The sequence below is a fragment of the Phoxinus phoxinus genome (genome assembly GCF_949152265.1).
Source record: "Phoxinus phoxinus genome assembly, chromosome: 10".
NCBI lineage: Eukaryota > Metazoa > Chordata > Actinopteri > Cypriniformes > Leuciscidae > Phoxinus > Phoxinus phoxinus.
In genome coordinates, this window is record NC_136885.1 from 29,015,904 (window position 1) to 29,030,266 (window position 14,363).

Here is a 14,363-nt window from a genome sequence, read left to right on the forward strand (position 1 = left end):
TTTAGGTGAATTTAAACAATGGCTAAGTTGCTAAACGAATCTTGTTGTCATTTAAGGGCCCAGTTCATGTTGGAAAGACATTTTAATTGCATTTTGTGTCTGTTAAGAGGCACAAAAACACTCTTTATGAATATGCCCCCATAACTGCTGTTTTAGCTGAGTGGGAGCTCTGGGCATTAGCGGTAGCAGCTCCGTGTTGCAAGCACAAATCCGGTTGGGTTTTTTTTCTATAGACAGTACTCACAAAGGTATAACGATCAAGATTAACTTAAAAATTGCCCGGAGTTCTCCTTTAACTCTCTTCAATTAGGACATGCTGTCATTCTCGTATAACTGTTGTGAGGTGCACACAGAGTGACTTTCTATTGCATGTGAAAAGATGGATGCTAAAGTTTGAGCTGACTCACAAATGTATACTCTTATACTACAACTTTTCCTCTTCTCAACATGGACTGCGTGTTCCCAGGGGCGGGGTTTATGTACATTTTAGGGTTGCTGATGTCACTAACCCAGGAGGAATGTTGTGTAGTCCCTACCAGCTGTTTGTTGTAATCCTTTTCTTTAAAAGCAAATATCTTCCTTTGCTTTGAACTTTGAGCGTTGTAAGTTTGCAGATGTTGTTTATGCTCAAACAGCAACATTTCACACTAACTAAAGTTAGAAAAGTGAAATCATACTCAACCACCCCTTTAAGGAAATTAATCAGTAAATGAGTCACTATCGCTCATATATTCTTGCTTGTCGACATTTACTGGTGTAACGATGTAATGCAGCAGAGAGAGACTGAAAAACACCCTTAAAAGGCATCGGTTTCTGATCAATAACCTTTAACATTAATCAGGTCTAGTTTTCTACTTTCTACTTTTTGCTTTCTTGCTTGCTAACATTAATGTGTGTTATACCATCCAAGTGCAGTGCAGACTTAATTATATTTTATGAAATCATATTTGTGGAGAGCTACCTCTCTTTCCTCTGTGTGTGTTCTATAGAGGCACAAAGCCACAGACTCTAAAGCACGAAAGCAGAAAGGCAGCTAAATAATGTCACTCTCACAGTAGCAATCTCATTGAATGGCTCAATGCGTTCAGCGGTCTTGCCAATCTTTTCGGTCTCAACGTTACAATGGCAACTCATTCTCCCAGCCCACTGTTTCTAAGCAACCGGACACAAAAACCACCTCCCTCATGATTTGAGAGATGCCACGGGCACTGGGACATGATTATCACTGCCTCTTATCTCACATCAAACCGATACCCAATTTCTGGGTGATTTTCACCAACCAGCCCAAGTTGGCCCAAATGAGAATGCTTACCATACCAAAAAGTCAAAATAGCATGGACTAAAAACTAAATGTTTATCAAAATGTGCTCTGCTTGATATTTGATGGGGGGACTTGCTTGACTGGTGTGCCCTGAGAGAGAGAGAGAAAGCAGAGGGAAAGCAAATGCTTCTGCCACCAAAGTCAGAGAGCTTAGCATGACGACAGTGAGTCCAACACCGCCTGTCTCTTCATCCGCCAATCGATCTTTCATCTCTCGATACCCTACGCAGAACCCAGCAGTGTGTCTCGGCCCCTGAATATGCTCTACTGCTAGTCTGAAGAAGCGGTCCCTCTGTGGAAATAAAAAAATTACCAAGATACTTCCAAAAGAGTGTAACACGCAAGCCCCATCATTATTCTAAAAGCAATTTAATTCTCGCCGAAGAATTATGAGGAATGAATTGGCAATTTAATCTGGTGCATTTCCATAAAACATGTATTCAATACAGTAGAACAAGATAAACAAAAAAATGAACAGTGGCTGATAATGGGGGAGCAGAGTAATAACCATTAGCCTGTTTTTAATGGGCCTTACTGAGACATACTCAATTCTAGAGAGAAAGAGAGGCAAAAAATAGCACTAATGAACATGCGCTTCACTATGCTTGAGACCCTTTGTCCTCTGCAGATGAAACGTTTTTGTGTGTTTTTCGCTCTCACTTCACACCCTCGCTCTCTGTGTGTGTGGAAGGTTGCTGTAATATGGCCTCATAGGTGGTTCTTAATGGCTTGCGATGTGTTAGAAACTAAGATCAGAGCAATTTAACCTACTCGATGTTGAACCTGGAGACTACAGCTCATCAGAGAATATCCAAACTTCTCCCAAAGGAATATTTGATTCTTTAGAAGTTGATCTTTCTAACACAGGAGAGTTAATGCTAATTATCAACTTAATCTCATATGTTTAATGTTACTTAAACGTACTGGAAACAATGAGAAGATTGTTAACTACACAGTTAGTCTACAAGTGTAAAGCTGGTCCAAAACATTTTGTGATCCGATAACTCAAACCAGCTGAAATAAATAAACAAACATTAAATAAAATCATTAAAAATGTTGCTTTGGCAACTGAAATAAAATACATTGAAGTGCAAAAATACAGAAAGCAAAAATAAATTGAAGCTACAGAAATATATAAAAAAATAAATTAAAAAAATTTACAATTTAAAATGTTTTTTAACTAAAATGAAAACTAAAAACATAGTTCAAAATAATAAATAATACAATATACTATATAATACTAAAGTAACACTAATTAGGAAACAGTAAGTTTACAATGTTTTAATATACATTTTATAAATCTAAATACAGGTTCAGCTGAGAAGCAGATTTGCTCCCTTTTCCATCTCATTTCTATAGGAAAACCAATTGAGATATTATGAGATTAAGAGATTTGTGATGTTTCTTCCTATGGACAATGTTCATTGCAAGATTGCGAGAAAAAAAGTAAAAAAAAAAAAAAAGAGAAGAATGGACTATAAGGCTCAAATGACAATTCTAAAGCTTACTTTATGCATCTCATATTTTATTTGAAACAAGGATTTTGATTTTCTGATTTTATTTTTCATGGTCTCATTTTATGTTTTTATTTATTTTTGATGGGTCTGATGTGGGCCTGAGAGGAGAGCGCGTGTGTTTTTGCTAGTTTGTGTGCATCTGTTTGGGCCAGTAATGAGCGCCTTGTATGAATAATTATTTTTAATCAATACGTTCTCTTCATTTATATTGCATGATTGTTTAATTTTTGACTATTTAGAATTTCTAATGGGAAAAAAAACCCTAAAACATAACTAAGTGATCCTCAGGCATCAAGATCAGGATGGTAACAGAGAATGTCTAATATGGGGAGAACTGCCACTCTCAGTAAACTTCCGGCTTCTGAAATGGTTGCAGTTCCACTCTGGTTCCATATGAGGGCGCTCACAGGACGAGTGCAGAATGAATGGGGGTCTATGGAGCTATACCCCTCAAAATCCACTTTTCTCAGGATATAATTGTTAGTCTAGTAATTTGAATGTTGTATTCGAAAGGAGATGCAAAAAAATTATACATTGCTAAGTGTTAGATTTTTTTAGAGTCACTATTTGCTTTAAAAGGTCTTTTAAAATGTCAATGACATCATACACATCATACGACCAGAGATACTGCTTTACTGCAATCCTTCAGTCACTTTGGTGCTTTAATTCGCGCTCTGCACTTTCTTTTCTCTCGAGGCATCGACAACACCGCTGACACAGGTAAATACACGTGCTAGAAGAGTTTTTGCTAGAAGACATTCTGGTCCCGCTTCGGATGCCACGATGCCATCAAGCGGTATCTCTGGTCGTAATCCGTCGTTCACTGATCAATCAGCGTTCATTAGCAGAATGCTAGCGTGTTATGGGCAACAACAACTCAACCTGTAAGAAATCGAAAGGACATAAGTACTCGTTCATTCAACTTTTGACCTATAACCCATGTTGAACTTGCAAAACCTACAATCAAATCTGAGATTTCTCAACGGCAATTGGGTGGAAGAGACAAATTTAGCCGTCTAGCCCCATAGACTCCCATTCATTTTGCACTCATGGGCGATCGCCCCCAGTGGAACTCTGGTGGAACTACAACCAAAATTCGGTACAATAGGAGTTAATAGGGAGTGGCCAGGCTCTCCGTAGACGGGCTCTGATAGTAAGCAGTTTCAGCAAAAGCCAACACCAAATGTATCCTTCATGAATACGACAATCCCAGAATGCAATGCGACAAGCTCAGTAAAGAGAGATGTTGTTCTCCTTTTTGTTGCTCTCCTTTCGGACCTCACATTTGTTGCAGTATAGTCTAAGCCTTTAAAGTTTATAAAAAATAAAAAAAGGCATTGTTTATTTACAATAGCCAGCCTTGTTAGCAAAGACTTGGTACTTCCACTATTCATCAAACTATTCGCATAATTGCATGTGTTAATAAAGTATCTTGCTGTTAGCGTAGCAAAATGCTAATACTTATGGAAGCATATTTCCGCTACGGAACAAAACAATTTAAAAGATAATTGTGACTTTATCTCACATTTCTGACTTTTTTTTCACACAATGGAATCTCACAATTCTGAAAAGTTTACATCTCACAATTCTGCCAGAATTGCATCATATAAGTCATAACTGTGAGTTATAATGTCAGAATTGCGAGATATAAAGTTGCAATTGCGAGCAATAGTCCAATTTTGAGAGGAAAAAAGGCTGACAATTTTTTTTCTTAAATTGCAAGTTTATATCTCATAATTCTGACTTAACATGCAATTGCGATTATATCATGCAAATTGGATTTAAAAAATTGATTCTCCAAAAAATATATAGAATTGCAAGACAAAACCACAAAAAAAAGTCAGAATCATGAGATAAAAAGTACAAATACGACAAGCTTCCATAAATAATAAACTATTGGAATCAACAGGCTCAAAGGAGCTTTCCAAAATCGCTTATGACGTTCCATGCCGGTAACGATAGCATCTTAGCAGACAATGAGGCAAATAGCACTTCCCATACGCCAAAAAAAGTAAATAAAGGAATAAGATATAGGCCTATGGTTGTTTTGTTTTGTTTGTTATTCCACACACAACAAACACAGGACAGGAATGTCAGTGTCAATCACTGTCTGGCTTTATTGAAATCCAGAGGTAAAGACACACACCACAACTACACACAGCTCATCTGCCAGGGCATGAGAAGAGGTGTGATAATGCCAGAAAAACAGAAAGGACAGATGTAATATAAGAAAAGACCCAGTCTGGGAATGGCCTCCGCAATGGGCTGTTATCATCAGAGGGACGCCTGGCCTCACCACTAACCTTTAAACAATGCACATCTCGCATGCTCTTTCCTCAGCACAAATCTCCACTGACAGCTCAGCATGCGAGCTTCCCGTGAACACCAGTCCTGCTCTTCACACACTCGCTAACCTTGCCTGTCTTTGTACAGAGAGGAAAAACTGAAAACATCTGTCAAGGAACGGCATCAAGGACCACGTAGTGGAGATCCTCTTTCTGTGAGACAGATCCCCAAGTCTCACACTCACACACACACACACACACACACACACACACACACACACACTAATCTCATTATTACTGCAACCATCATCCTCTAGCTTTGGCAGTTTTTTAACTCCCCTCGTTCCTCTTCTAGCTCTTAACTCAAAGGAAATCCCAGACTGTTTTGCTGGGCCCGCCCCATATGGCAGGACTGGACTGGAGGAGCTTAGAGAGGCACAGAGGATTTCAATACATGCACACACACTGTATTCCCTCCAGGCTTTAAGTGGCGTCTCCACACTCTGGGGATAATCTGCGGGAGATGCTAAATCAGCTTCCTTTACACTGCCTCAGGACCGCAGATCCTCTTGTGGTGTCTATGCCTTAAACTCTGTTCATAAAGCACAATCTTACACGCACTCAAGGGCCGGCACTGGAAGTCGTGCGAGATACGGGCATTAGGATAGTAGGCCATTTCTCAGAGTTCTCCAGTTCTTATAGTCATGCGACGCTAATACCACTCGGTAGTCATGCTTCTGAACTCGTGGATAACTTATGAGGAACTTCTAAGCAGTTCTATAGCCGCATCAATTCTGCATATTTCTGGAGCACAAACCCACTCAGTTGTCACTCACAACTACTTCATCACATATGATCACTTTTCATCAATGTGGTCAAAACCCAGCAAAACATTTGGTAAAAACATCCTGCTCTGACATAACCTCATCAGACTAACATCAAAACATTATACCATTAAAAGAATATAAATCGTTGGCAGTGACTATTTACACTAAATGTAAAGTTGTTACCAAGTTGTTGCAAAATTGTTACCTAAGGCACTTTTCAATAGCTCCGCCCACCATCGCTCAGATATTTTACCAAAATGCCATAATCATTTTATTTAGGCTACACTTTATGTGAAAAGCATCCATCACTCTTTGTTATGTGCAAACAAGATATTATTTGTTGTTTAGATTTCGTGCAAACCGTATTCACTATTTACACAACCTTTTTTTAAAACAAAATCTTTTACACAAACATTAAACAATGTAACACCAATGAAATGCTGGAGGGAAGCTCACCATCTACCTCCTGTTCCTGTGAACTTTGACCTTGGACGAACTTTTACACTACTTGTATTGTCAAAATACAAAAGTTTGAAATAAAGGAATGTTATTTCTCTATATTTATTTATTCCATAAAAAAAAAAAAAAACTTTTGTTAGACTTACTATGAAATAAATAAATAAACCTGGTATACCAAATATTAATTTCATTTATTCAATTCGTTTTCATTTATTCAAACATCGTTGGATGTTTTATATATTAATATAATTTTAATCAAAATAAATGTTTTATATTATTAAATATAATATTAATGTTATAGAATGTCTTTAGTATTTAAATATTTTCATTACAAAAACATAAAGGGACACATTTGTCACCATATTTTGAGAATAATTTGGAAAGCTCTGTAACCAACAAATATTTTTGGTTCTATACACTTTGATCATAATAATCTTCACAAATAAATCCCTAAATACAATTGACAGACGTAAAAGGCTAATTAGGCTATAAATCTGCTAAAATGCTATATCACTTCCAGGTTTTGGCCTACAAAAATAGGTAATTCCTGCAGCGCTCTATAGCCGAGATTGGTTTATTTTGCAATAATGACTGAGCAGCTGATTTCCTAATGATCTAATTATGTTTTTTTCAATGAATGACAATAAGAGAAAATTGAAATTTGTGCACTTGTCCCCCGTTCTTATATATTCACGTGTGTGTGTGTGTGTGTGTGTGTGTGTGTGTGTGTGTGTGTGTGTGTGTGTGTGTGTGTGTGTGTGTGTGTGTGTGTGTGTGTGTGTGTGTGTGTGTGTGTGTGTGTGTGTGTGTGTGTGTGTGTGTGTGTGTGTGTGACTGAAAAGTAGAGGGACACATATTGTGGGAATAAATAATTTATTTATTTAGTATTTTTTACTAAAACAAATTTTGCACTTGTCCCATGTCCTCATATATGCACTGCTGTCCTGTGTGTGTGTGTGTGTGTGTGTGTGTGTCAGTCAGCAGGGACCTGTACTGGTGCATTTGAACAGATGATGTTTCCAACTCATGACTTTTAAAAATACTTGAGTGACTGAGAGCTGGCCAGCCTGCAGCTGTTCGCCCCATTTAGACACCACAGCCGTCTCACCTTAGCGATTAAATATAGCACATCTGCAGAGCCACTGAAAACTGCAGCCTCATTCAGTGATGGAGCAGATCCTCAGCACCAGTCATCTAGGGTGAGGAATGATATTCCCCTCTATAGACACTAACCACGGTGGCAGGTGCCGCGAACATCGCCCATTTGGAGCTCAGAGCTTTGGAGGCTGGAGATAATAGGTAAATCTAACTTTAGCCTGGGAGTGAAAGCTGTGATGGTGTGTTTCACCTTGGTGCATGGACATAATGAGAGGAGTGGGGACAGAAGCAGGGGAGGGGGGAACTCCAATTCTCTAATGGCATCTTCTGCTCGAGAGAGAGAGAGAGAAGAGAGGAGAGAGAGAGAAAGAGAGAAAGAGAAAGAGAGAGAGGGGGGGGGGGGGAGGGGGGGAGCGAGAGGGAGAGAGAGAGAGAGAGAGAGAGAGAGAGAGAGAGAGAGAGAGAGAGAGAGAGAGAGAGAGAGAGAGAGAGAGAGAGAGAGAGGCAGATGTGTTCTCAGCAATGCTATTAAAAAAAAAAAGCATTTTATACGTTTCCAAAAGCAGCTGAGGTGCATAATAAGGAGCTGCGGTCTTAGATTGCTATGGCTGGAAAGTATGAGCCCAGCTTTTAAAATGTGACCTTGCCTTCTAAGATGACAAAAGGAAACTGAGGGTCCACACACACATTCATTATTCATGTGACCTCCTTCCTTTTGGGCATTCTCTCCACATTTTAAACACCACTGGATCTCATTTGGATGTTGGCAGCCGGTGAGGTTACATCTCTCTGAGCTGAATCTTTAATATTGTTTGCTGTTTTGTTTAGTTATCCATCTCTCTGTGCCCTCCTCTTCCTCGTGCCTCCAGTCCATTTAGTTTAAAGGGTTAGTTCACCCAAAAATTTAAATTCTGTCAGTAATTACTCACCCTCATGTTGTTCCAACCTCGTAAGACTTTAGTTCATCTCCGAAACACAAATTAAGATATGTTTGATTAAATCTGAGAGCTGTCTCACTCCTCCATAGGCTTCTATTGTAATTGAAACTTGCCGGGCCAGAAAGTTATTAAAGACATCGTTAAAATAGTCCAAGTGACTACAGTGGCTCAACCATAAGTTTATCAAGCGACGAGAATACTTTTTGTGCGCAAAAAACAAACAAAAATAACGACTTTATTCAACTATTAATTTTCTTCTGTGTGGGCCTCTGACTGAGTTCACGTCGTGTAACAGCGCAGCGCTTCTGGGTTGTACGTCAGAACGTAGGCTCACTATTGGCCGACGCTGGTCATGTGTGTGATGCGTGAGCCTACGTTGTTCTTCTATTGTTTTGTATCTTCTTTAGTATTGTGACTACAACTTTACTGTTAAGCTTTCAACACATTGCTTTGTGAACCTTTGCAAATATTTTAGTTTCAAACCAGTGACTCAGAGCATGCATAGTGCCAAAGTAACTTGATTCCAGTAACTGAGGATTCGTTATGCAGTAACAGTTTAGAAATTGCAGCGGTTCGCTGCTAGAGGCCGATTTCCGTGAACCCATGAGCCAATGTCATATGGTTTAAACTGATCTCGGATTAGTTTTATAATGTAGATATTTGAATGATACATTTGTATGATGTATAAATTAGAAAAGTAGAATAGTAGTTAATTATATCGTGTCACAATAGGCTAATATTAATTGTGTCTTATTGCCCTGATTAACTAGCCTGGCTAACGCCAGACCCAATTCTCGTTGAGACTTAGGTCTGGGAACCACATGCGCATTTTCTCGTATTTGAGGCGTGGTTTACGAATGCGCCGGCGCCGTTTATTGGGTGCTAAGAATGTCTATCAAATGTGCCTGTACGTAGCTCATAGCCAATCGTTTCCATTATACCAGATGACGTATGTAGAGAAATGGTTTAACGCCAAACGCTGCTCTTTTTTCTAAATAAAATTGCGATCTAAACTACTTAGAACAATATCTAAGGCTGCATCAAAAGGTAGCTTCGCGTCTGCTGCCATGTTGACTCCATAGATATAAACAAACTGCTTAGTTGTGTCGCAAAGATGTCGTCATCGTCTTGCTGCTCCCTCCCCGTTCTGTGATTGGTTCCCTAAACGAGGCGAAAATCAGGTCCATGGTTTCCAGACTGCCTTTCAGCGAGAATAAAATCGCGCTGCGCAAAGGCAGTCTGGGGAAACCCAGGCTACTGATTAACTATGTCCTCCATTAAATATACAAAACATGATACAACATACAAATTAATAAAAAAAAAAAACATTTGAGGTGTTTGTAAAATATTTTTTTTATGCATATTTGGCTGCGGTTTCATTGCATTTATACAGTTTTGACGAGCAGTGAATCATTTCTGCGAAGCAAAAATTTATTTGGAGTTTTGAAAAGCTGTATTTCTCCATCACTATTTCTTCATTTTGCGGCAATAAATTAATAAAAAAAAAAAAAAAGTGCTATAGTGCTAAACAACGGTAACCCACATACACGCCACATACGGCATGCAATATTACAGTGAACATAATATTGTAAACGTGCAATCAACTATAAATACCCAGCTAAATCAGTTTCATGCACTTTTGTATTCTGAGCAATCAGCTTGAGCAAGTAATCAGATCAAACTCAGACCCCAGCAGTGCTGTGTCATATTTAGACTTTAACCCCAATTCCTTGGCAAAAGGAAATTTTTTTTTGGATATGTACAATCTCTAAAAAGTCACTATTTAACAAGCTTTATTAAAACGTTCCAAATAGGCCTACTTCTTAAATATTCAAAAATATTTGAAATTCACATCTGTGTGGTCATTTGAATGCATTAAGAAGTAGGCATCCTTTCAAGTGTTGTAAGCAATGGTATGTAACTAGTGGGATACAGACAGATAAACTGTATGTGTTGCTCTCTAGTTTATAATAACTTCAGATATTTCAAACATTGGTCGAATGCTGGTTCTGTCTAGATGAACACAGAAAAGCAGGTTGAGCTGTGAAACTCCAAAGGAAATTGATGGAATGATGAAACGGAGCAGTAATAATTCCACTATAATTCCTCTGCCCTTCACATTTTGCCACCAGTCTGACAAATCTGAGTGCAGAAATGAGGTGGGATGCATTGACTATGCAGAGCTGATCAAAGACAATGTGTTGTTTTGAAAAAGCGAGAACAGAAGGAGTCGCAGCACAAAGGAGGATGAGAGAGTGTGGCAGAGACGGGAAAAAGAGAGGGCACAGGCAAAGTTTTAATAATGCAGCCTCAATTCTGGTGTCCAATTAAGTATAAAATATTCAGTTGTGCGCAAGCTTCGCTGTGGTGTGGCAGCGGACCACAGCTGATGTGTAAGAAAGCTTGGTGTGTTTGGGCATGTGAAGGGGGGGGGGGGGGGGGGGGGCAGTCTCAATCAAGAGCAGTTAGACCATGCCAGGGATCACAGAACTCGGAGATGGATAAATCCTCTGGTGACGTCAACTCAATTTAGGGGTGTGACAGTCGAAATCGAAAGTCGTATTGAAATGTATGACAGATGATTTTATTCCATGGCAGTTCCGAGTTATTAGGCCTAGGAATGCCACAGCAGTAACTTCAATTCAGTGCATGATGAAAGAATAGTGAAGTTCGGACTGCTATTGAAACATTCCATGAAATTGTGAAATAAAAAAACAACTATCACTCTTCACTGCCCATATATTCGCAAATGGATCATCATGCTCTCAGATGACTTCACTTAGAAGCCTTTAAGGAATCTTATGGCTTATTTAATTTAATTCAAATTGATTAGCTGGTTCAAATTCAAGATTCAAATTTTGATTCAATTCAGTTCAATTTGATTCAGCTCTGTTATGTTCAGTTTAATTTCTTGCTCTTTTCAATACAATTCAAATATGTTTAGCCTACTTTTTAAAGATGTTTTGATTTAAAAAAATATATATTTTAAGTTTTCATTTTCATTTTAGTTTAAGGGTGCACAATGTTTGCTCTGCTCATAAAACATACTACTAGGCTTAAAGGGCACCTATTATGGAATTTTGAAATTGACCTTTCATGTAGTGTGTAACATAGATCTAAGTGAACAAAAACATCCTACAAAGTTTGAAATATGAAAGTGCACCGTATATAAAGTTATTGTCTTTCAAAAGTAAGAGTCGACTCTGAGTCATTTTTATGAATCGTTAGAAGACCGAAGCTTTTTCTCTGACTAGATGACGTCAACTTGTCAAGTTATTCAGTAGTTATTTGAATACGATACGCCCACTTATTGCGCTCCAAGGCCAGGGAAAATATCATGGCGACGAGACGCTGTGTTCTGAAGTGCAACTCAAAAGCCAACTTTTTTCATCTGCCCAAGGAGGAGCATTTGAAGACTAAGTGGCTACAATTCATATAACTATAACCACAGAAGTATAGTCCGAGCCTTGTGCTTTGTTCGCGCCATTTTGAAGACGATTGCTTTTTAAATGCAATCAAACTTGGATTCGCGAGCCGGATGATATTGAAGGAAGGTTCAGTTCCAAGTGTATTTGCATCAGCTTCCTCCTCCGTATCACAACCTGTAAGTGTTATTAATAATTGTTGCTTTTATGTTTTATGTAGCATGCTTAATTATTTTGTTTGTTGTGTAAGCACCGTTTAGCTTCTGGTCTTCAATGGCAATTGTATTGAGATATGTGAAGTGTTTGTCGTTGTTTTCGGAGTTGTCTTAAAGAATAGAATAATACCTCGTAGTAACGTAACTGCATTTTTTTTTTTTTTTTTTTTTTTAAACGTTATGTTTATGCATCGGGCTAATGCAAACAAAGACTGATTGTGCTTTTACAATATGAACTCTGGGCTATGCTCGCTAACGTAACATTAAATTCTTCATCTTATTTTTAGTTTTTTACTACAAACTACAAAGCAGTGGACTATAATCATTATTATAACACGATTTAATTGATAAAAGCATCATTGTACTCCGTGTTAAACAATAAGTATTATCTCTGTAAACACTGCTGGGTCATCTGACCAATCAACGCAGATTAGCGTCGCTCAAAGGAGGGGTTTGGAAAAATGAGTCGTTGAACGAATCATTTGGGAGTCGGTGAGCAAATCAGGTAAAAATAAATGCATATTATACGAAAACAAAAGTGTTTTTTGACATTGCATGCACGTAAAACTGTTGTTGGGGACTCCCTAAACAACATTAGGAACATTTTAAATGTCATAATAGGTGCCCTTTAAGAGATATAATAATGAAAAGATCTCAAACTGACTAGCTAGACATCAGTTAGACACTACCTTTCAGCACAGCTGCACTACAACCATAATGAAATGACCCTTCACAATAGATGTTTTACAATGAACTCTGTTAGAGAGCTTTCATGTGGAATTGTATCTGTTAAATGAAACACCTTACTCACCTGAGTAATAAAAATGTCATCACCGCGTCGCTTTCACATTTCAATCCATCAGTTCCCTCTCCGAAAAGCCAAAGCCAGGTGTTGATTCTTGTTTTATTATGATCTCTGTTGGTTGTCTTTAGCTGTTCGGGTTTTTGTCTGTGCTTTTTTTAAACGGGTGATTCTCGATTCTCCGGAGGCTCGAGATTTAGATGCTCCATGTCAAATTAATTTACTCGCTCATTGTGACAACTAACCTTCGCCACTCGTCAAACTTCCAACTTTTCTCAATTTACGGATATGACGAGGCACGCACGGGTAAGTGACGTTCACAATTCGATGTTCAACGTTCCGACAAAAAACCATCCGTCATGTCTAAAATAAACACTTATAATAGGCTTTCCCATAGTGAATCGCGGTAAGCCAAAAATGCGTTTTGGGAGAAATATTGATGATGTTTTGACTCATAATTTAAACTGAGTTAATTTTGAAACAAAAAAAAGAAAAGTGTACCTTTGATTTTTAATAATTTTGTTATGTGCTTTTGTCATTTCTGTTTTTTTTTTTTATATTACTAGTTTCATACTTTATTATTTCTTTTTCAGTTTTATTTATTTCCAGTTAGTAGCCTAGGTCTAATTTTAGTGCTTCAACTGAAACATATCTCGGTTCTGCCAAAGTAACATTTATACTTTTCATTAAGTTTTTCATCTAATATTTATGCTTTATTTCGTTTCATTTTTATTTAAATTAACAAAATAATTTTTAATAGTTTTCATTTAAGTTAACAATAATAACCTTGATCCAAGGTTCAATTCATGTTTAGTAGGCTAGTTTATTTATGGTATGAACAAAGGAAAGTAAACACAATACCTTTAGAATGCATGTCTACTGTGGAATAATAAATTGAAGGAAAACACACAAGGTGCATCCCAATTCGCGTATTTAAAATGCACTATTCTATGCCGATTTGTAGTATAAATAGTGCGAGTGTGTTCACACTGAAAATTCCAAAAAGAAAAAGTGCATTTTAAATACCCGGATGATCCACTTGATTAACCGAAAAAGAGAAGTGTGGAATGTTGGACACATAGGGAGGGGCTTTGACTCCGATGTTCAAGGATAAAATAACCTTATAAAATGTATACACCACACAGTTGAGTACATAGTGTATAAGTAGTAGGCTACATTGTGTATAAGTGCATAGTGTATGCAGCGTCATTTGGGATGCAATTGCAGGCTTTATGCTTCAGTTCCTTGTTAGCATTAAAGTCAAATAAAGGTGAGTTCTCATTCTCTCTCTCAGCACAGCAGCACCCATCAATGACATCATTCTTCACCGGGCACATTTAAGGGCCCCTCCGCGGCACTGTGCCATTTTCTAAACATCATGAGCAGAGAGCAGAAGAGCGAGTTAGAGAGAGAGCGTGCAGTTTGCGGTGGATCAGCATTCTGCTCAAGCCGTCCGATTCCCCGCGCCGGCCCCGT

The 14,363-nt window shown here is 38.2% G+C and overlaps 1 protein-coding gene across 3 annotated transcripts in view; it reads right to left on the reverse strand.

The window, feature by feature from the left end:
• Nucleotides 1-13,149, reverse strand: part of LOC307005312 (neural-cadherin) — a 141,983-nt gene extending 128,834 nt beyond the window's left edge. For 2 of the 3 annotated variants that reach the window (XM_079625349.1, XM_079625351.1), the window contains exons 1-2: nt 12,897-13,149; nt 7,758-7,834 (exon numbers count right to left, since the gene is read on the reverse strand). In XM_079625349.1, the coding sequence (XP_079481475.1) occupies nt 7,758-7,773 (16 nt within the window). In that variant the 5' untranslated portion in view covers nt 7,774-7,834; nt 12,897-13,149. The remainder of the gene's footprint in view (nt 1-7,757; nt 7,835-12,896) is intronic. The other variant, XM_079625350.1, reaches the window with a different exon arrangement.
• Nucleotides 13,150-14,363: the final 1,214 nt, after the last annotated feature.